Raw genomic sequence first — 22701 nt, forward strand, 5'->3', positions numbered from 1 at the left:
ACCTCACCCGCAGCCAGAGCCTGCGGCCCGGGACGGACCACGTGCGCCCGGCGCCGCGTGTGCACGCCCCGCCCCCGGGGAGGAGCCGCCGGGCTCCGGGCCACTTAGCCGGGGCCGCTGCGGGCCGCGGGCGAGCCGGAGTTGCGGGCATTCTTTCCTAGGCGCTCCCGCTCTTTCTGCTTTCTTCCCTCCCCGGGCTCTTCCCAACCGCCTCACCCTGCCCACCTTCCCGGTTGGGACTACACGCTGGGCGCCCAGATCGTGGGACCGGTGAGTGCCACTCCCCGCCTGGATCCGAAGCCCCTCACGGCCCGAGGGGTTAGGGAGGCCAGGGTGTGCCTCTCAGAGCTAAAGTGTGAAGGAGGCACCTCACCTTCTAATTCAGTATTTCTCGTTCTACCCTCTGGGGACCTCAGGAGGAGGTAGCACAGCTTTTGCCCTAGACAAGGACCTTCACGGTCACTTCCCAGTTTGCCAGCAGGGGGCCACAAGGGGTTGCTTCTGGCTAATCGGGACTGGACTTCTGTCTCTGTCCTTGTCCTACCCAGGGACGGAGTGAGAGGCGTAAGGAAAGTGCGCCCTTGACTAGAGTCACATCCACCTTCCCGGAAGGACGTATTCTCTCAGTGCCAGGTGCTTCCAGTGGCATCCCAGCCCTGGGCACCGCTGGCGCGTTGTCAATGCTATAAGTGCTGGTTCCCGCCAGGAATCTGGAGCAAAGAGGGAAGGACCCCCAAGACCCTAACCCATCTATTTCCCTCATAGTCTTCCGACTGTCCTTCCTGCCCGAAGAGAAACTAACTGAAGCAGGGGCGGAGGAGGAGGGGGTTGTGATCGGGTTGCCACTTGCTTGGACTTGGACTGGTCTTTTACCTATTCATTACTCCCTTCTGTCTACTGTGGTCACGCCCTTCCCAGAAATTCTTGGTGGCAACCGCGAGAGGAGAGAGCCTGGAGGACTGGAGGAAACTGCTCTGATCTGACTTGGCTTCAGCCGGGAGCTGACGCTGCACCGTAATAAGCAGGCTTTCCTAAGCTCTCTCACAGGTACTTGACCACACGGGCCATAATTTTACACTCTGTGGTATGGTAGTATACCATTGGCAATTGTGTGAAAACGGGAGTTAGAGAGCTCCTGCGCCGTGTTCTAGGAGGGTTGTGAGCTTTGGATTCAAACGACGCTGTTGTGGTCTCCTGGTTGGCCTTCCAGCTGAGTCTCCAGAGACCCTCGGCTGATAGAGTACAGTGTAGAGTGACGGTGTCTAGCCCAGTCCTGATATACTTTTCTGTTTGAATTTTCCCTCTCCCTGTTTCCATGGAAGTCCCTGGACCTGATTCTTTAAAGACTAGGTGTGGTCAGAGCCTCAAAACGTCTGTAGCAGGGTTAATCCATCAACCCATTTTCGATGTCCCTCATCCTCAACCCTCTTTGCTAGGCAGGGATTGAGGTCTGGGAAAGTCCAAGTCTGAGTGAGGCTTGCCATTTTTCAGATCCTGCCCTCAGGCTGCTCCTCCTTTCAGGTGGGTTCTTCTCTTCTGCTCTCACCTCGATTGTTTGAGACTAGGTCTTACCTACAGTGTAGCCTAGACAGGCTTCAAACTGAGATCTTCCTGCCTCAGCCTCCTGAGTGTTCCCAATCTCAATCACACCTTTTGGGCAGTGGACCTTCCATGCCTGATCAGTGGCCCCAAATAGGTTATCAACTCTATAGGTAATGCTAATATTCATACTCAGTGATAATCAGATTTGTACTGTGCTTTCAAACCTTGACCTCATTGACCTTCACAAACTTTCGAAGTAAGGTAGATTAACTATCCCTATTTTCAAGGTGAGGATTTGAGGTTGCCCTGGGGTCACATACTCAGCCAGTGACTGAACTGTGATTCCCTTCTCATACAAGAGCTTCCCAGGAGCATCAGAGTTGACTCCAGGCACATTCTCCATCAGCTGATGACTACGTTTACACGTTTACATAGGGTATTTCTGTCTAGTGGTGATGATAGAGCCAAGGTTATTTCTCCCCAGTGTCTTGTCTTCATTCTCCACGACGTACTGAACCAGAAGATTTTGCAACCCCAGCCCATCACTTACTTACCTTAAAACTGCCCCTGGCCTTTTTCTGCAAGGGAAACGCCATAAGGCATCCCAGGTCATCTCTGGAGGCTCTCATCAAAGTTTCCTAACTTCTTGATTAGCAAGGGAAAGCCAGACTCTCACTCTGCCCAGGCCTGCCTGATTCTCATTTGGGCGCCTCCTGCTTGGTGGGAGGAGTAGGAGTGAGTCACCCCAGAGAAGCCATCACCTGTGTGGCCCTTGTCTTCTGTCTCACGCTACAGGTTCCAAGAAGACTTGGCTGAGATCCGACACACCTGAGTCTGCTGGAGTGATGACCGCATGACCAGGTTGATAGACTACTGCTTGTGTCTGTGACACAACTCTGGCTGCCCACGCTAAGGCACGATGCTCCGGCAGGTAAACCCTCAACTGATGCCATCAAGCAGCAGAGACACTTTCCTGTGTGCCTGTCTGCATAAAAGATTGCAGTGTTCGTAGCTGGAAGGATAGGAAAGACCCCTTCTTCAGATAGTCATTCCAGCACTCTTCCTGATACACCTGACTTGAATGTCTCTCTTTTTGTGGCTTTGGGTTCTTTTCCTTGGAGTGCATAAGGTAGGCTAGGTAAAGGAATTCACTTTGATGACCTTAAGTGGGGCTTATCCTGGTAGAAGTCCCTGCCAGGGTGTTTTATTGACTCAAAGTGGAAATTTAGGGCTTCCAAGAATGTTCATTGAAGCTAAGCCTTTAAGAATAATAAACAGCGCCTTTAATCCCAGCACTTGGGAGGCAGAGGCAGGCGGATCTCTGTGAGTTCGAGACCAGCCTGGTCTACAGAGCTAGTTCCAGGACAGGCTCCAAAGCCACAGAGAAACCCTGTCTCGAAAAACCAAAAAAAAAAAAGAAAAAAAGAAAAAAGAATAATAAACAGTTAGCCAAGTTAGCTGGGCGTGGTAGCCCATACCTTTAGTCCTAGCAGTTGGGAGGGCAAATCAGGTGTGAGTTCAAGGCCAGCCTGGTCTGCACGTTGAGTTCTAGAACTGCTGGGGCTGTAGCAAGAGAGAAACTCTGTCTCAAAACAAAACAAAACAAACAAACAAAAGAGCCAAGTGGAGAAGGAACATTAGCAGTCCCGACAAAAGATGTCTGCCGGTGCAGAAATACAAGGGAAGGCAGCTTATGTGGGAGTCCAGCATTCTACCTCTGAAAAGGCTAGTATCCTTGGCCTGCAAGGTAGGGACTGCCCTTCACTGTGGAACTCTTCCTCATACACATAGCATCCTTTATAAGTAGCTCAGATGCAGAGAGCAAAAATTTGCTGGAATTTGATTTTCCTAAATTCTGTCCCACTATAAGGGCTCAGGGAGTTTGTGCTCTAGCCAGGATAACCAAAGTAGGACTGAAGAAAGCCATGACAGATGCAACTAGACCATCCTGCTATTTTCTAGGAAATGGACTTGAAGGCTACAGAAAAACAGGCAGGACAATTGTCTGCTCTGGGTTGTTGTATTTCCTTCCTTCCTTCCTCCTTCCTTCCTTTCAGTTCTTGTTATATAGTAGGCACTACACTTGAATATTTTGTTTCATCTTCACAGTGCAGTGAAAAAAATATACTAGTGTGTACTATACAGTGCTGTTCTGTGCCCGTGCTGGAGACCAGACTCAAACAAGTTAAATGGCTGACTCAAGGTCACATTCATTATCAGGAATTTGGAAAAATAAAGAAAGGCAATCAAAAGTGATATTGAGGTTACTACTATCTGAACACACCATTTAAAAAAAAACTCTAGCCTTTTTTGCCCTAATTTTTTTTTTTTGTTTGTTTTTTTGTTTTTTTGTTTTTCGAGACAGGGTATCTCTGTGGTTTTGGAGCCTGTCCTGGAACTAGCTCTTGTAGACCAGGCTGGCTTGCCCTAACTTTTTTTTCTCTTTTTTTCTCTTTTTTGGTTTTTCAAGATAGGATTTCTCTGTGTAGCTCTGGTTGTCCTGAAACTAGCTCTGTAGACCAGACTGGCCCCAAACTCAGACTTACCTGCCTCTGCCTCCTGAGTGCTGGGATTAAAGGCACATATTATCACACTCTAGCTCTTGGGTTTGTTTGTTTGTTTGTTTGTTTGTTTTTTGAGGTCTTTCTGAGTAGCCCAGGCGAGGCTTGAATTCATGGAAGTTCCCCCATTTCTCCTCCTGAGTGCTGGGATTACAGATGTGTACCACCATACCCAGCAATAACTACTTTTTTGGGAGGATATTTTACATGCCTTCCTAAACCCTGATGTATGTATGTATGAATACCTAAGAGGTAGGCACAATCACCATTCCCATTTTAGTGTTAGGAAAATTGAGATAAAAAGAGATTTAAAAACTTAAATAAGATTGTACAAGAATAATGGTGGAGTCAGGATCCAGACCTGAGTAGCCTAGATTCCATTTCCACTCTATTCATCTGTAACACTGGGAATTGAACTGGGGTCTCACTTGTGCTAGGCAAACACCCACTAAACCGTATCTCCTACCCTTTACTTTTTATTTTGAGAGCAGAGTCTTAAATTGGTGAGGCTGGCCTTGCACCTAACAATCCTCCTGCCTCAGGAAAGAGTCCTTCTACCAGGCTCAGTACAATCTAGCTTTCTTTGTTGTTGTTTTGTTTGCTTTTCAAGACAGGGTTTCTCTGTATAGCCCTGGATGTCCTGGAACTAACTCTGTAGACCAGGCTAGTCTTGAATTCACAGAGATTCACCCGCCTCAGCCTGAGTGTTGGGATTAAAATCGTGCTCCACCACCACCCAGCATAATCTAGCTTTCTAATCCAAGCTCTTGGTACTATACTCAACTCCCGGTTGAATCAAAACTGTTCCTGAATTGCAGCTGAGTTTGTAAGTAGTCCTTTCCTCCTTTCCTTTCCTTTCCTTTCCTTTCCTTTCCTTTCCTTTCCTTTCCTTTCCTTTCCTTTCCTTTCCTTTCTCCTCCTCCTCCCCTCTTTCCCTTCTCTTTCCTTTCTTTTTCCCTCAGTCCTTGTTCTTCCATAGATTCAGCTATAGGCTGTAGCAATTGCCCTCAAGAACAAGAGCCTTCTGTGTACATTATGATGAGCCTGAGACTCACAGTCTTTAAGAGAAACTCATTACTATGCTGCTACCTTGGCTTGTTCCTGAGGGGTGTGAGCACTGAGGGTTCACTAATCTCATTAGAAACACAGCCATACCAAGACTTCTAAGCTGGTTCCAACCAGGCGCCTTCCTTCTCTTCCCTCTCCGTCCTGTGCTGTACAGACAGCAGCTCTGTGAGACTGGTAGCCTGTAGCCTAAAAGTTGCCTGAGCTCACAGCATTGATTATTATGCACTGTCAAGGCCGTGACTAAGTGCTCTGTGTGTTTCTTTTTCCCCTTAACCTTGGAGTTGAGTTTATCACACACCCCCCAAAACAAAACAAAACAAAACCAAAAAAAACCATGGCTCATAGAGGTGAATGACCGAGGCTTTCACGCTAATAAGTAGCAGAGCTGAAACATGAGCCACCTGGATCTTGTAGAAACCTGTTCTTTCTCCTGTGCAGGCTTCGCCCTTATTAGCTGTCAACTGGTCTGGGACTCAGGTCTCATGGCTCTTGTGTTGTTCCCAGGTGAATGGTCACAGTTCAGGCTCTGATGCTCAAGGTAGGGCATCCCTCAAGGGAGATCTCCAGGAGTTCCTGGGTGGGGAGGCCCCACTCCATCAGCTGGATGACCTCACCAAGGTGAATCCTGTGACACTGGAAACAGGTATGGACCTTCCTCCTCCGGACTGCTGCTCCAAAGAACAGGGATACTCCTGACCTGGCCCCTGCCCCAGGGAACCCGGCACTGCACCTGGGCTCCCCAGGGCAGGCTTTGCTCTAGGTTTGGAACTCGTCTTAATTAGATCTTATATCTATTCATCAGGGAGCTACAGGGTTCTAATGGCACTTAGCTAATTACAGAGGGAGGGCTGCTTCGCAGATGTGTGTCTGGTGTTCTGTCTGCATTTGAGCCAGACTTTGCTTACAGCATCTTTTCCTCAGTCCTGAGGTGCCTGCAGGCCCGGTACACAGAAGACATATTCTATACCAATGCTGGCTGCACCCTGGTAGCTCTGAACCCCTTCAAGCCCATCCCTGAACTCTACGCACCAGAGCTGATGCTAGAGTACCATGCTGCGTCTCAGCCTCAGGTAAGACTCCTGCCTACTGGTGCCGTGTCCCTGCCCAGCAGGAACTCTCAGAACCTGAACACATAACTAAGGTACAATGTGGATGATAAATACTAAACTGAGATTGAAACCTAAAATAGAAACATAAAACAAAGGTATTATTGTTGTTGTTATTATTATTATGAGAAAGATTTACAGGTAGGAAACTCCATTAAGAAAATGCCTTCAACCAGTCAGTGGTGGCACACACCTTTAGTCCCAGTACTTGGGAGGCAGAGGCAGGTGGATCTCAGTGAATTCAAGGCCAGCCTGGTCTACAAAGTGAGTTTCAGTACAGCCAGAACTGATATACAAAGAAACCCTGTTTCAAAAAACCAAAAATGAAACAAAAAGAAAAAGAAAATCCCTCCATAGGTTGGGGAGATGGCTCAGAGGTTAAGAGTGCTGTCTGTTCTACCAAAGGTCCTGAGTTCAATTCCCAGCACGACATGGTGGCTCACAGCCATCTGTAATAGGATCTGATGCCCTCCTCTAGCATGCAGGTGTACATGCAGAACAGTCACACATTAAATCTAAATAAATAAAATAAAAAAAAATCAAGATTGCATTATGGGCAAACCTATAGGGCATTGTAGGGTATTTTCTTAACTAGTGATTGCTGTGGGCGGGACTAAAACATTGTGGGTGATCCTGGTTGCTATAAGAAAGCAGTGTGAGCAAGCTAGTAAGTAGCACTCCTCAAGGACCTCTGCATCAGCTTCTGCCTTGGGGTTCTTGCCCTCCTTAAGTTCCTATTCTGACTGCCCTCTGTGATGAACTGTGATATAGAAGTAAGCAAGTAAACCCTTTCCTCCCCAAGTTATTTTTTGTCATGGTGTTTTGTCACAGCAATAGAAACCTTAACTAATACAAGCAGTAACTTAAGAAGAAATTTTCCAGCCGGGCGGTGGTGGCGCACGCCTTTAATCCCAGCACTTGGGAGGCAGAGGCAGGCGGATCTCTGTGAGTTCGAGACCAGCCTGGTCTACAAGAGCTAGTTCCAGGACAGGCTCCAAAACCACAGAGAAACCCTGTCTCGAAAAACCAAAAAAAAAAAAAAAAAAAAAAAAAAAGAAGAAATCTTCCTCCAAATTATAAAGTACATAAAATAAGCAGCAGAATCAGACTATTAAAGAAAAATGTAGAGGCAGCTCAGTTGGTCAAGTGCTCACGTAATATACATAGATATGAGTTCCAGCCCCAGAACTGCATAAGCCAGGTGTAGTGGAACTTGGGAGGTAGAGTCAAAAGGACCAGAAGTTCATTATCCTCAGCTATCCATAGCACGTTCTAAACCAGCCTGGGCTACGGGAAAGCCTGTCGGGGGCAGGGGAGATAAGAGCCTTGAAGGAGGCTAGAGAAATAGTTCGGTGGTAAAGAGCACTTTCTGTTCTTCCAGAAAACCAGGAAACAATTCCTAGCACCAACGTGTTGGCCCAGAGCCATCTTTAACTCCAGTCCCAGGATATCTAATGCCCTATTCTGGCCTCCAAGGGCACTACACACATGGTACAGACATGCATGCAAGCAAAACACCCATACACATAAGATAATTTTTTTAACTTAAAGAAATGAAGTCAGATGAGAGCATAAAGTATTAAGGTCATAGAGTGCTGGAAGGTAGCTGCATCCATGCTGAGAGAACCTAACCTTGGTGGATGAATCAACCACAGGAGTTTTGGGTTTTTGGAGGAAACATGCTAGCACTACTCCTGGTAGCTTCCTGGTGTAATTTGTCATTGGATCAACCAGTCTTGAAAACATGACTCACATGACCATCCACTCTTTGATATTTCAGAAATTGAAACCCCACATCTTCACAGTGGGTGAGCAGACCTACAGGAACGTCAAGAGCCTGATTGAGCCAATCAACCAGTCCATCGTGGTCAGTGGAGAGAGTGGAGCTGGAAAGGTAGAAGTGCCAGTTTCTTATCCTGTCCCTTATACCTAGCCAGGTGAGCGCAAAGGTGAGGACCATTGTCTGTGTCATCAGTGGCTGCCTAGTCATTCACAGGCAAGCTGCTGGAACCAGGTCAACCAGCACCGCACTAGACGTCAGAAGCAGCCTCCACTGCTGGCTCTGCCGCCACCCTGGGGAGACACTCCTCCCCTTGTACCTTTATTTTCTCACTGGAGGTGCTTCTGGGGGTCCCTAGAAATAGCAGTCAGATGTTGGGGAACCCAGCATGAGGTACATCAGGTATATCATCTCTGAAAGACTACTAAGATTACAGGCATCAGTCATTTCCCTTCTGAAATGGAAGGTAATAGAGAGCCAGCACCTGCATGGGACTTATCTGTGAACATAAAGGAGCCTGTGTTGTTTGACATGATGACACGCATCTGTAATCCCAGGATTTAGAAGGCAAAGGCGATGTAGGAGGACCACAAGCCAGCCTGGACTACATAGTGAAACTCTTTATCTATAAATAAATGAAGTAAACATAATACAAAACAGGAGCCAGTACACATAAGGCATTTGGTGGCATGTTTGGCACATGGTGGCGCTCCTCCAAAAGTAGCTGGTTTTTCAGGTTCTTGCTCTGATTTCTTTTTATTATGGACTGTGATGAGGATATATCAGCCAAATAAACCCTCTTGCTTTTGGTTTAACAAAAAAAAAAAGTAGCTGGTTTTACTGTGGGAAAAAGATTGGAAGAGACGAAAGCCTACTGGAGTTGAAGCTGGAGAAACAGCTCAGCTGTTTAAGAGCACTTGTTGTAGCCGGGCAGTGGTGGCACACGCCTTTAATCTCAGCACTCGAGAGGCAGAGGCAGGCAGATGTCTGTGAGTTCAAGGCCCCAAAGCTACAGAGAAACCCTGTCTCGAAAAACCAAAAAAAAAAAAAAAAAAAGAAGCACTTCTTTTTTTTTTTTTTTTTTTTTTTTTTTTTTTTTTTTTTTTTTGGTTTTTCGAGACAGGGTTTCTCTGTGGTTTTGGAGCCTGTCCTGGAACTAGCTCTGTATACCAGGCTGGTCTCGAACTCACAGAGATCCGCCTGCCTCTGCCTCCCGAGTGCTGGGATTAAAGGCGTGCGCCACCACCGCCCGGCAAGAAGCACTTCTTGTACTGACAGAGGGTCAAGTTCAATTCCAGCAGCCATGCGATGGTTAATAATCATCTGAAACTGTTCCAGAAGATCCGAAGCCCTCTTCTGACCTCTATGGACGCTACACCCATGTGATGCAGACATACATTCAGACATACACCCATACACATGAAATAAAAAAAAATAATAAATATTTAAAATAGCTAAATCCCTATTGAAGTTGTCAGTGATAGCAAAGGCAGTGTATAAGAAGCTCCAGGTATAGCCAGAGGGCCTTACAGATAGCAAGACCTCAGCAGATGAGTCAGGTATTGCATAAACAAAGATTTCCACCACTCACCAGCTGCCTCTCCCTTTCCACAGAACTGTCTGAGGGGTTCTTTGGACTGTAAGCCCTGTTGCCTACATTCACCTATCAAAGAGTTACTGAACATTAAGCACATCCTGGTCTCTAGACTACAGACTAGGCATAGATGTTATGGGGATGAGCACGGTGAGAAATGCAGTATACATTTTGACCTTAGTCTCTAAACAAAGGAACATAGTAAGTTAGAGAGGCCATAGCTCAGCAAAGTACCTGAAAACTCAGCTCCTGGACAAAGAATTGTTCACAAGAGTACTTGGGACTGAGGTAGAACCTGACTTAAGATCAACACATGTGCCTTAGTCCCAGCACTCAGGAGGCAGAGACAGGTGGATCTCTGTGAGTTCGAGGCCAGCCTAGCCTGCAGAGTCAGTTCCAGGACAGGCTCTAAAGCTACAGGAAATCCTGTCTCAAAAAAAAAAGTTAATGCAAACAGCTCAATAACGTTTCACCGAGTAGCTGTTATGGCCATTGACTAGGCCTGCCTTTTGGTTTTATTTTGTATTTAACATTTAATTAGTTAGTTGTGGGTGGAGCAGCACTATACAATACACATGTAGAGGTCAGAGGACAACCTTTAGGAACCAGTTCTCTCTTCCACCATGTGGATCCCATGTGGATCCTAGGGGTAGAACTCAGATCATCAGGTTTGGCAGTGAGAGCCTTTACCTGTTGAGCATCTTGTTGGCCTTTTGTTTTGTTTGTATTTTTTTCTGTATGAGGGATTAAACCCAGAGCCCTGAATATGCTGTGCAGGCTTGCTACCAATGAACTCTATTACATCCCCAGTTCTCATTTTATTTTTTAATTTTGAGGCAAGGTCTCGGTAAGTTGACCGGAATGGCTTTGAACTCACTTACATAGTTCAGCCCTCTTCTGGCTTCCATGGGCAATAGACATACACATATTAAAATAAAATAAACTTTAAAAAGTACCTACTTCTCTGTGGACAGGATATAAAATTTATTAATTTGTTTGTTTAGTGAGGGGGAGGCCTACTTCCAGGTATAGTCAGGAGGAGGGCCATTTCTTCTCCTGCCCCCATATTAATTGGGTGACATATTTCCATCCACAACACACCTTAAACAAAAAGGAAAACTAAGTTGCCTGGTTCAGTCCGAACACTGGAACTCAACTTCTTTGCATATTGGACTGAGAGTATTACTGATTGAGTGATAGACTGCTTGCTTGGCGTTCACAAGGCCCTCAGTTCAATTCTTAGCGCCAGCAAAGTTAAATAATTAATCAAACCCCAAGTCAATAGTGAAAAATAATAAAATAGAAAACAGAATAATAGAAAAAAATGAGTGAATTCCAAGGACTGTTTTTGTTTTTGAGGTGTGGGGATTGAGCTTCAGATCATATATATGCAAAGCACATATTCTACCACTGAGCCACATTCCCAGCAAACTACTTTTGAAAAGTGGTTAAAATCTATACCCATATGGTGCACATACATATGTTTATACACATAAAATTAGATAAACTAATCTTTAAAAAAAAAAAAGATGAGGCCGGGCGATGGTGGCGCACGCCTTTAATCCCAGCACCCGGGAGGCAGAGGCAGGCGGATCTCTGTGAGTTCGAAGCCAGCCTGGTCTACAAAGGGAGTTCCAGGACAGGCACCAAAGCTACAGAGAAACCCTATCTCGAAAAACCAAAAAAAAAAAAAATTCTCTGAGTCTACAGAAAACGGAAATGAGTGAGTGCCTCCAACCTAATGGATTTGTTAGGAAGGGGTGGGGCGAGTGCTTGGAATACAGCTGAGCTATAAAGTGATTACCTAACACGCAGGAGGTATAAATGAACTGTGTATTGTGGTCCACACCTATAATCCTAGCCCTGGGGAGGTGAGAGCAGGGAAAGCAGAATTCAAGGTTTTCCTCCCCCTGTACTGTAAGTTCAAGGCCAGCCTTAACCACAGAGTGAGTTCCCTGACAGCCAGGGCTACACAGAGAAACCTTGTGTTAGGGGTGGAGGTAGATGTAGCTGGACATGTAATGTCTTTTTTTTTTTTTCCAAGACAAGGTTTCTCTGTGTAATATTGACTGTCCTGGAACTTGTTCTGTAGACCAGGTTGGGATTAAAGGTGTGCACCACCATTGTCAGGCTAGGATAGTGTAAATCCACTGGGAAATGAGAAGCAGGAAAACTTCTCTAAGCTCAAGGCCAGCCTGGTCTACAAAGAAAGTTCCAGGCTAGCAAGGACTACGTAGTGAGATGCTATCTCAAAAATAAATAAAGAGCTGGGCGGTGGTGGCGCACACCTTTAATCCCAGCACTTGGGAGGCAGAGGCAGGCGGATCTCTCTGAGTTCCAGGATAGGCTCCAAAGCTACAGAGAAACCCTGTCTTGAAAAACGAAAGAGAGGGAGGGAGGGAGGAAGGGAGGGAGAAAGAGAGAGAGAGAGAACTGGACAATGGTGGTGCACATCTTTGATGCCAGAACTTGGGAGGCAGAAGCAAGCGGATCTTTGTGAGTTCAAGGCCAACCTGATCTATAGAGTAATTTATTCGACAGGCTGTAAAACTACTCAGAGAAACCAATAAATAAATATATAAACTAGATATGATAAATAAAAAACAGATATAAACCCTGCATCTCCGGGGCTTTGTAAGAAAATATACAGAAAGTTTACTGTAGGATTACAGCTGTTAGGCCTCAGAGATGGGGAGTACCCTGTCAAATCTGAGCTTGGGGTGTGGGGAGGGTGTTTCTCCTGTACTCCAGCCTCTTTCCTTAGTGCATCTTCTGAGCTGAGAGGCACAGAGGTGTGCACCCACACTTTACAGATGGGAAATGCCTTGCCCAAGGCCACAGCTAAATGCAGCGTTCTTCACAAATTTGGGCAGGCAGCAACACATGATGAAGGAAAGCACTCTAGTGGGCACCTCTCAGGTTCTGTAGTGGGAGGGAGTGAAGATGAGCACACTGTCCACGTGACTGGAAGGAGTGAGGGTGAGGACACTGTCCACGTGGCTGTTTTTGCTGCAGACATGGACATCCCGCTGCCTGATGAAGTTCTATGCTGTGGTGGCCGCCTCACCTTCTTCCTGTGAGAATCACAAGATCGCAGAGAGGATAGAGCAGCGGATCCTGAACTCCAACCCTGTTATGGAAGCTTTTGGTGAGCTTGGTGTCCTCGGCACTGTATCCCAGTTCTATTTCCTCTGGGATTCGCCACCTCTAGGAAACAGGTAGTGATTTAAGACCTCTCTCTGGCCAGGCACTGGTGGTGCACTTTTAATCCCAGTACTCAGGAGGCAGAGGCAGGTGGATCTTTGTGAGTTCAAGGCTAGCCTGGTCTACAGAGTTCCAAGACAATCAGGACTGTTTCACAGAGAAACCCTGTCTCAAAAAACCACAAAAAAAAAAAAAAAAAAGAAAAAAAGAAGAAAGAAGGACCTCTCTCTGCTCTCTCTGGGCTTGAGAATGACTGTCCTTCACTACCTAAGTCCCAACCCCTTTCCAGATTTCCTCAGCTTCCTTATATTAGAGGTGCTGTCATATGGGGATATAACTCATTGGTAAAGCCTAGCATCTGCAACAAGTGTTGCCATTTGGCTTATATAAAGCAGTCGGACAGAGTGTCTTGGCTTATCTGGTTCCAATCTTATCGCTCCATTCAGTTTCCTAATGTTCCAAAATGGAAATTTGTCAAAGGTGGCATAGCTTTATTTTGAGGGTGGAGTGTTTTGGTTTGATTTATTTATTTTGTTTGTTTTGTTTTTGTTTTTGAGACATGGGTCTTGCTATGTAGTCCTGGCTGTCCTGGATATCTGCCAGCCTCTACCTCCGATTAAAGACGCACACCACTCTACCTGGCATAACCATAGTGTCCATGTTGGGTCTCGAGTCCACATGTTGTACCTGTGTCTAAAACCAATAGTGACAACTTGCTTTCACCTCTTCCTGTTAGAGCAGAAAGTCCCTGACTAGGACTGGAAAGATGGCTCAGTAGTGAAAAGCATTTGTTCCAGGCCAGGCAGTGGTGGTGCGCAACTTTAATGACAACGCTCAGGAGGCAGAGGCAGGTGGATCTCTGTGAGTTCAAGGCCAGCTTCGTCTACAGGGCAAGTTCCATTTGTTGCTCTTGCACAGGACCTGAGTTCAGTTCCCAGCACCCACTTGGTGACTCGCAACCATCCTATAACCAGTTCCAAGGGATCAACCACCTCTTCTGACCTTTTGTAGGCACCAGGCATACACGTGGTACACACACATGAATGCAGATAGAACAGTCATACACATAAAAAACAGCCCCACTGTGCCTAGGCTTACTCATTCCTGTTCCTAGTTGGGAAATACTTCTAAATTTCTTGAACCCCATTTACCAAAGCCTTAGTGCCCATTCCTCAATCCTGACCGCCATGACATGGAAATTAACCAAGTGGCTTTTAGGTGACTAGAGATAGGAACAGCCACAGCTGCTCATGAGAATTCTGCAAACCTGGGGGAGTGGGTATAAACACAGATGTGATCTCTAGGGAACGCGTGCACACTGAGGAATAACAACAGCAGTCGCTTTGGGAAGTTCATCCAGCTCCAACTGAACAGGTAATAGCTACTGCCATCCAGCGCATGGGACAGCAGAGACGGGGAGTGGAAGCAGCTGGGGCAGCCACCAGCCTGGGTCATCCCCATGGGCGAAACTCTACTTGTAGCTTGTACATTGTGTGTATAGGTTTCTTGAGCACAGTGAACTCTTGAGGTGACTTTTTTTAACCTAGAAAACCACAGCTTCTGTGACCTTAGTGTTCTTAGGGCCTGTGTGCTCATGCTGGCTTCTCTTGCTCAGAAATTTCTTGTTAAAATGCCTCTTTGATATAACGCTGCGCTAGGGCATCAGCTCCTACCTTGAGATGGGTCAAAGTGATAATGCAGAGGTGTTTGCCATGCCTACCTGAGCTCCATGCAAGAGAATACCCCAGAACATTCAAAGACATTTTGAGTTTGCTGCTTGAGGCAAAGTCTCACAGAACCCAAGTTAACTTGAACTCATGCTCCTCCTGGCTACTGTACCTGGCTTCCCAAGGACATTCAGGATGTTCCCAACCCAAGAAAAGCTTGGAAGGGATTTGCTAGGTGGCAATGGGTTGAAGGAATAATGACACGCTCTGCCTCTGTGTGCCAGAGCCCAGCAGATGACGGGAGCTGCGGTCCAGACCTACCTCCTAGAGAAAACGCGTGTGGCTTGTCAGGCTTCCAGTGAGAGGAACTTCCACATCTTCTACCAGGTCTGTGCCAGGTGGAGTACACTCTGCCACAAGCAGGACTGGGTGGCTCATCCCTCCACCCCAGCATGCTCCACACCTGGCCCCTCGCTTGCTCTCAAGCAGAGCTGCTCACCAGGCACAGTTTGTGCCTAGAGGTATGTTTTTCTGCCTCTTTCACATCAGAAGGCCCTCTAGGCAGGGACTCTGTCTTCTAAATGGAAGCCATATCACCTGCCTTAGACTGGGGGCCCTTCTAAGATGGAAACAGTTTCCCACAACAGCTTGAGAGCTGTTCTGGGATTGTATTCCTTCCTGGACTGGGTTTCACCAGGGCATTGGTAGGGCTCCTTGCACCCAGACTAGGAGCTTCTTTAGGTAAGGGGATGTACCCCAGCAAGAGTCATGCATTCTGCGTCAGAGTGTCTGCTTTCCAGGAAGACAGCTTTTGTCCATCAGGATGGAGACATCCCACCCCATGCCCCGCGCTTACTTTGGGGCACTCTTAGCCTGGCAATGTTGCTGCCATTTCTTGTTCCTCATTTTAATCCCAGGCCTGAATGTCCTCTCACTCCGCAGATTTGCAAAGGAGCCACCCAGGATGAAAGACTCCAGTGGTACCTCCCTGAGGGAGCTGCCTTCTCCTGGCTACCCAATCCAGAAAATAGTTTGGAAGGTAGGAGGAGCATTCTTGGTACCCTAGACTGACCCCAAAGCCCCACCCATTCTGCCCAGGGCCTGTTTTCCCTCCCGCACTGACCCTGCTGACCACTGGGCTGTGACATGGATTCTTTTCAGAGGATTGTTTCGAGTTGACCAGAGAGGCCATGCTCCATTTGGGCATCGACACCCCCACCCAGAACAACATCTTTAAGGTCAGAAGAAAAGCCATGCTACTTACACTTAGAGGTGATGGTAGCCCTTTTCATGGATTGTCCCTGGACTGGGGACTCTCTCTCCACAAGTGTCTAGGACTTCAGGCCTCACAGGATCATATCCAAGGAGCTGGGCCATAGGGTCAGTGACACACCATATAGAACTTACTAATTGCCGGGCGGTGGTGGCGCACGCCTTTAATCCCAGCACTTGGGAGGCAGAGGCAGGCGGATCTCTGTGAGTTCAAGACCAGCCTGGTCTACAAGAGCTAGTTCCAGGACAGGCTCCAAAACCACAGAGAAACCCTGTCTCGGGGAAAAAAAAAAAAAAAAAAAAAGAACTTAGTAATGAACATGGCACAGTGACTCACACTCCCAGAGTACAAGGACCTTAGGGCAGGTTTTATTACAGTGACAAGAATAGAGGGATAATCTTTCCTTGTTTGTCTAATACTTTAAAGCTTAGAAGTTATGTTCACACCTCTTAGCTCACTTGATTTTATCAACAATCTTTTGTGCATGGAGATTATTTCCATTTTATACTTGAGAAAATCAGAGGTAAAGAAACCTACCTGAGCCAGGCAGTGGTGGTGCACACCTTTAATTTCAGCACTCGGGGGGCAGAGGCAGGCGGATCTCTATGAGTTTGAGGCTAGCCTGGTCTACAGAGCAAGTTCCAGGACAGGCTCCAAAGCTACACAGAGAAGCCCTGTCTTGTAAAATAAGCAAATAAAAGGAAAGAAAAAGAAAAGAAACCTACCCAAGACACAACTAAGTGATAAAGTTAGTTCCAGGCATTGTCATTCCAGTGCCCACCTCTTCCTCCACTCTGTCCTCTGCCTCTCCCTCTGGGAGCCCAGTGAGCTAGCCTTCTCCTCACTGCCTTTCTACCTTTGCTGAAGACCAATTGCTTCCCTTACTCCTCAACTACAGCTACCGGATGCAGTGTATAGGGTGGGCTGAGGACAGACAGGGAAGCCATGAAGGAAGATGGGGATATTGGTGGCCTCCACATGCTGTTGAGGAAGCTGAGCTATCAGACCCAGTATGGACTCTGCTAGGTAGGAGTTTGTGCAGAAGGACAGTACATGGAGCTAGGCTAGAGGGAGTGAGAGCAGTAGGAGTCTGTCTGGGCATGAGTGCTGTTTGGGGGTGTTAAGACATTCTTATTTGGCTGGAAAGACGCCACGATCAGGAAGGTGGTTTTCCCAGGGCAAGGCTCATCCATTCTACTGAAATTGCTATGACCCTGTACCATATACCATAGCCATGCTGCCCAGTGGGCACAGCTGCCTTCTCCCAGGGTAGTTTGGAGCCAGAAGACTAATAGCCTATGGAAATTATCTGTCTGGGGTCAGACAACAATGGCAGGAAAGGCTCTGCTCTCTCAATATGAGATCCAAGGGTTTCCAAACTTATTTACCAAGTGTTCTCCTTGCCATCATAACTTCTGGAAATTACTTCTGTAAATCATTGAAAGCAAAGGCAGAAGGGTAGCACCTACTATCACAGTCCAGTAATGCTGAGAAAGGGTCCCAGGAAGCCATGCCCAAGCCCCATTAGGCAGAAATGACACTGGCCCATAACTAAGGGAACAGTACCCCCACATGGACTGTTCATGAAGAGAGAGGAAGGGGGACAGAGGATGGATGGAGGCAGGGCCTACTGGCTGCTCTGGGAGGCGTCTGAAGTCTCACTGCCTAGACTCTAATCTTGGCCTAGGCTCAACATTAACCTCTCCCATCTCTGTTACGGGCATCTTCGTGACATGTACCTCATAGGATGTGGAAGAGCTTATATTGGGATGTTCTAACATGAAATCTTGTCTGACAGAGGTAGACACTGGGACAGTCATCAGGAGCTCCCCTCCTCCTCTGTTGTGACATCAGCTTTTTCAAGCCCCTGATTCCTGACCACCCCTTCTGCCTTCAGGTCCTCGCTGGACTGCTGCACCTTGGCAATGTCCATTTTGCTGACTCAGAGGATGAAGCCCAGCCCTGCCAACTGATGGATGGTTCCAAAGGTGAGAGACAAGGATGGTATGGTGGGATGCACCTGACAGGAGAGTGACTACCGTTACTGAGGTGTGGTGGGAAATTGAAAGCTGAACTTTCAGTCTGGCACCCTTGATTAGCCCTCTGCTGACGGGCCTGCAGTGGATAATTACCAGCACTGTTTTCTCCGTCTCACAATGAGAAAATCGATCAGGTGCTTTAAAAATTATTTGTCCAGTTGTAATACTGTGACTTCAGGTCCTGTCTCTGCCATGTAAGGAGGCCTGTGGCAAGCCTCTTAGAACCTAGGCTTCCTCCATCCACTCAGTTCCAATGGAGGGTGTTTGCTTAAGGAGGACTCTCCTCCCAGCCTCTGTCAGGACATCAGCCTCACTGCTGCAGCTCTCAGAGAACATGCTGCTGGAGACTGTGCAGATTCGAACCATCAAGGCAGGCAAGCAGCAGCAAGTGTTCCGGAAGCCGTGCTCCCGAGCTGAGTGTGACACCCGAAGAGACTGTCTGGCCAAACTGATCTATGCACGGTGAGCAGTTCACCCTGGGTCTTCACTTCCCATGGGTTCTTAGACTGTCTGAGGTTGAACTAAACACTGTCAGGCAATGGATGGAGGCCCAAGATGGAGGGTTCTGAATAAAGCAGACCAGTTGCTGGGACTCCAGGAGATGGCAGGGCATAGTTCCTAGGTTTGCCCTAAACACTGCCTTTGGCCTCTGTGCTTGTTTTGAATGGTGAAGTTGCCACATTCCTGACCTAGATTCAGCTCATTGTTCAAGTACAAGAGCCTGCTTTGACCTTAGCCTAGGTGAGGAAGGCCTGCTCAGCTTCCCTTGGCAAAGCAAGCCCCCCAAAGGTGATCTCCTTTACAGCACAGGTTCAGACTGTTGAGTGGTATCAGTCTGTCTCCTGCACCCTGGTTCCTAAGGTTATTCACCTGGGGAGTTGGAGAGACAGCAGCAGAGCCAGAACTCAGCTCAGAGTCAGGGCCAACAAAACACGTAGCAGGCATGAGCAGCACATCAGGGAAGGTGGGTCCTGGCCTTCCTTTCTTGGGACATGACATAGGCATCTCCATCCTCTGGACCATATGGTCAAGGATTACTTCATCTTGAGTTCTGAGAACCTCCAGAGAGCTTTGTAAAGGCTGTCGGGGTCAGAGTACCGAGATTATCCATGACCACTATGTGCGCATGTGAGATCTTGGACAACCCTGTTCAGAGCCAAGAATCTGAAGTCTTCCTGAGCCCATGGCAACTAGAGACAGGTACTGCTGCCTCAAAGAAGGTTTGAAGTCAAAAGTTGGGGGACTTTTGTTTTTGGAGGGTTATTTTGAGACAGGGTCTCACTATGTAGCTCTGGCTGACCTGGAACTCACTATCAGTGCTGTGATTAAAAGTTTGTGTTACTACTTACTAAATAAAGATATTTAGCAGGGGTTGCTAGTTCCATTCCAGAGTCTGTATATAGGCTCTGTTTCCTACTGGTGTAGGAGAAGGCAATGTGTAGGAAAGAAGTCCCTGAACCGTGTAATGCTTGTTGCCAGCTTGTATTGAAATTTCATTTTCTTTTTTTTTTAAATGAGCTTATTTATTTTTATTTTATGTGGATTGTTTTTTTGGTTTTTTGAGACAGGGTTTCTCTGTGGTTTTGGTGCCTGTCCTGGAACTAGCTCTTGTAGACCAGGCTGGCCTCGAACTCACAGAGATCCGCCTGCCTCTGCCTCCCGAGTGCTGGGATTAAAGGCGTGCGCCACCATCGCCCGGCTTGGATTGGTTTTTTTTTTGCCTGCATTTATGTCTATGTGAAGGTGTCAGATCCCCTGGAGTTGGAGATACAGACAGTTGTGAACTGTCATGTTGGTGCTAGGAATTGAACCTGGGTCTTCTGGAAGAGCAGCCAGTGCTGTTAACCTCTGAACCATCTCTCCAGCTCCCAGAAGTTTCATGTTCTGTGGGCTAGTGACAGTTCCAGAGTAGAGAATGCCATTATTCTTGTGACTTGGGACCACTTGTTTGGGACTGAGTAGGATGTGGCAGCTCCTTAAGCGTTTTTCAGGGGAATTCAATACAGTCGGCTCCTTGCTAACCTGACTGGGACCTGCCAGTAGCCTCTGCTAGTCACAGCATCAGCTGTGATGGGCTTCATGACTAATGCAGACCCAGGAGCCTGTGCTATCCTGTGCTGTCATGCTATGAGGACAGCTCAGGCCTTTGTATACCTGGAAATGTATATGTCTAGAGCCTGCCTCTGCAGTAGGTCAAGACTGCATAAACCAGAAACAAGAGGATTTAGCCTTTGGCCCAGTAGGTTCAGAACACAGGGCCTTCTAGCTTGTAGCACCCTTCCTGGGAGAGCAGTTTCACCAATCCCACTCTTTCCCATCAACAGGCTGTTCGACTGGCTGGTATCAGTGATCAACAGCAGCATCTGTGCAGACTCCAACTCGTGGACTGCCTTCATAGGTAGCAAGGCTCACCCTGCCACGGGCCCTCCTGAAAAGCAGCTGGACCCTGGGTGGAGGGAGGGTCTCTGGGTCACCTGTGTGCCTCTGAGCAGCTCCTTTCTCCTCTCAGCCAGTGTCCTCATCCATCCATCCATCCAGGAGTTTGGTGATATTTCTACATTTGATTGCCCACAAATGACATGTCCATGGCTCTCCAGACAGACCAGTTTATGCATTGTCCCTAATGGTCCTTTTATCCTAGAGACTTAGCTCCAACCCCAGAAGAGTAGTCAGAGCTAGAGTGGGAGACACAGTTGAGATCGGTGTTGTACTCTTGGGTTAGGTGAGTCGAATAGGGGAAGGAAGTAAAATCTAGGGGTGCTGACACAATTTGCTTAAAGAGACGCATCAGCTAGGCTGGTGAAATCGAGGTCCTCTGAACTCGGTTGTTTCAGAGATCATTTCCTGCTATCACACAAAAAAATGGGACCTGATATCCTCAAGGAGGAGCCTATTGGGGCCAGATGATACAGACTCAAAAGTACGCTGGTATGCCGGGCGGTGGTGGCGCACGCCTTTAATCCCAGCACTTCGGAGGCAGAGGCAGGCGGATCTCTGTGAGTTCGAGACCAGCCTGGTCTACAAGAGCTAGTTCCAGGACAGGCTCCAAAGCCACAGAGAAACCCTGTCTCGAAAAACTAAAAAAAAAAAAAAAAAAAGTACGCTGGTGCCTGGGCTGCCCTTCATTCTGATTTTTGGCTTTCTGCTTGCTCTGACTTAGTATGGGGCAGGGGAAAAGGTCCTGGGTCCTACCTGGGTGGATGGTGGGAACAGGAGACAGCGATCACTAAGCCTTATCCCAAAGCTTCTAAGTCAGAGGCCTCAGCAAGGGTCCAGCCATTTGGGCTCCTGTAGTTGCCCTCTTTACCCCCTGTGGTTGCCCCATCGTTCTCTCCTGTCTCCAAAGGTCTGCTAGATGTGTATGGGTTTGAGTCATTCCCTGACAACAGTCTGGAACAGCTGTGCATCAACTATGCCAATGAGAAGCTACAACAGCACTTTGTGGCTCACTACCTCAAGGCCCAGCAGGTGAGGTGTGGGGCAAGGCAGGTCATCCTTCTGGATCCTCTGCCTCTTCCTGGCCCCCAGCCCAGTCATGACTAGATACCTTTGTTCCTGTCTTATTAATTGATAAGTAATAATGATGTAAGAGAGTGTTTTAATATATTTTTGTTCCTTCCCTTAATGCTGTTGTGGAACTTTCTCCCACTGCACCCCTGCCCAGGAGGAATATGCACTTGAGGGCCTGGAGTGGTCGTTCGTCAACTACCAGGACAACCAGACCTGTTTGGATCTCCTCGAGGGGAGCCCCATCAGCATCTGTTCCCTCATAAATGAGGTAGGGAGGTTCAGCCAGTGAGCCAAGCAGCACTTTTTGGGGCCTTGGTGACTGTTTTATGTGCTCTTTTGTCTGTCTCTCTCCCGCATCTGCAAATAAGTGTGCTCCCACACACACACACGCACACACATGCTGGAGTTGATATAGTGCCTGTGTTACAACTACTGCAGTGGGGGCCAGACACTGAGGAAGGCGAAGATGTGGTAAGACCTCATCATGATGACCACCCTCTCCCACCATACAGGAATGCCGCCTTAATCGGCCAAGCAGTGCAGCCCAACTCCAGACACGCATCGAGAGTGCTCTGGCAGGCAAGCCCTGCCTGGGCCCTAATAAGCTCAGTCGGGAGCCCAGCTTTGTGGTTGTGCATTTCGCAGGACCTGTGCGGTACCACACAGAAGGTCTAGTGGAGAAGAACAAGGTGGGCCTAGGCCATAGCATGTGGGTCCTGGGTAAAAAAGCTGAATCCCTGTACAAAGTAGTTCCTAACTGGCATCCTCTTTCTCCTAAAGTCTCCTAAAAAATCTAGGCTCACCTTTTTGAGCCCTACCTAAGATGTTGGCTAGTCCATCCTGACCTGCCTGGAAGCGGCCTATGTCTCTTCTTTTTTCTTGTTTTTTGTTTTTTGTTTTTGTTTTTTTGAGACAGGGTTTCTCTGTGGTTTTGGAGCCTGTCCTGGAAAGAGCTCTTGTAGACCAGGCTGGTCTCGAACTCACAGCGATCCGCCTGCCTCTGCCTCCCGAGTGCTGGGATTAAAGGTGTGCGCCACCACCGCCCGGCTCTATGTCTCTTCTTGGCCAGCAGACCCACTCTACTTGGGACTCCAGCCTGCCCTCCCAAGAAGTCCCGAGCTCGGTTAGAGGTGCCAGAGCAGTAGCTAGCACTAGGAAGCAGCTCACCTACCTGCCACCTTTGTTCTTTCCCAATAGGACCCTGTTCCCGCTGAGCTGACTGGGCTCCTGCAGCAATCCCAAGACCCTCTGCTCATGATGCTATTTCCTGCTAACCCTGAAGACAAGACCCAGGAGGAGCTGTCTGGCCAGAGCAGGGCTCCTGCATTGACTGTGGTATCCAAGTTCAAGGTGGGTC

General features: G+C 47.8%; 1 protein-coding gene across 7 annotated transcripts in view; it reads left to right on the forward strand.

Moving 5' to 3' along the window:
- The first annotated feature begins 124 nt into the window (after positions 1 to 124).
- Myo19 (myosin XIX) overlaps positions 125 to 22701 on the forward strand; it is a 33626-nt gene continuing 11049 nt past the window's right edge. For 5 of the 7 annotated variants that reach the window (XR_009057384.1, XR_009057386.1, XR_009057385.1 and 2 more), the window contains exons 1-18: positions 125 to 270; positions 919 to 1047; positions 2338 to 2473; positions 5676 to 5814; positions 6093 to 6241; positions 8058 to 8171; positions 12667 to 12799; positions 14160 to 14229; positions 14807 to 14909; positions 15465 to 15561; positions 15684 to 15760; positions 17693 to 17783; positions 18125 to 18296; positions 20159 to 20232; positions 21181 to 21302; positions 21499 to 21612; positions 21857 to 22033; positions 22542 to 22694. Coding sequence is in view for 4 of the 7 variants with exons in the window: in XM_057774051.1 (XP_057630034.1) it covers positions 2462 to 2473; positions 5676 to 5814; positions 6093 to 6241; positions 8058 to 8171; positions 12667 to 12799; positions 14160 to 14229; positions 14807 to 14909; positions 15465 to 15561; positions 15684 to 15760; positions 17693 to 17783; positions 18125 to 18296; positions 20159 to 20232; positions 21181 to 21302; positions 21499 to 21612; positions 21857 to 22033; positions 22542 to 22694 (1797 nt within the window). In the remaining 3 variants the exon portion in view is untranslated. Of the gene's footprint in view, positions 271 to 918; positions 1048 to 2337; positions 2474 to 5675; positions 5815 to 6092; positions 6242 to 8057; positions 8172 to 12666; positions 12800 to 14159; positions 14230 to 14805; positions 14910 to 15464; positions 15562 to 15683; positions 15761 to 17692; positions 17784 to 18124; positions 18297 to 20158; positions 20233 to 21180; positions 21303 to 21498; positions 21613 to 21856; positions 22034 to 22541; positions 22695 to 22701 lie in introns of those variants that run through there. The other 2 variants (XM_057774054.1, XM_057774055.1) reach the window with 2 other exon arrangements.

Source organism: Chionomys nivalis, chromosome 7, assembly GCF_950005125.1.
Source record: "Chionomys nivalis chromosome 7, mChiNiv1.1, whole genome shotgun sequence".
Lineage (NCBI taxonomy): Eukaryota > Metazoa > Chordata > Mammalia > Rodentia > Cricetidae > Chionomys > Chionomys nivalis.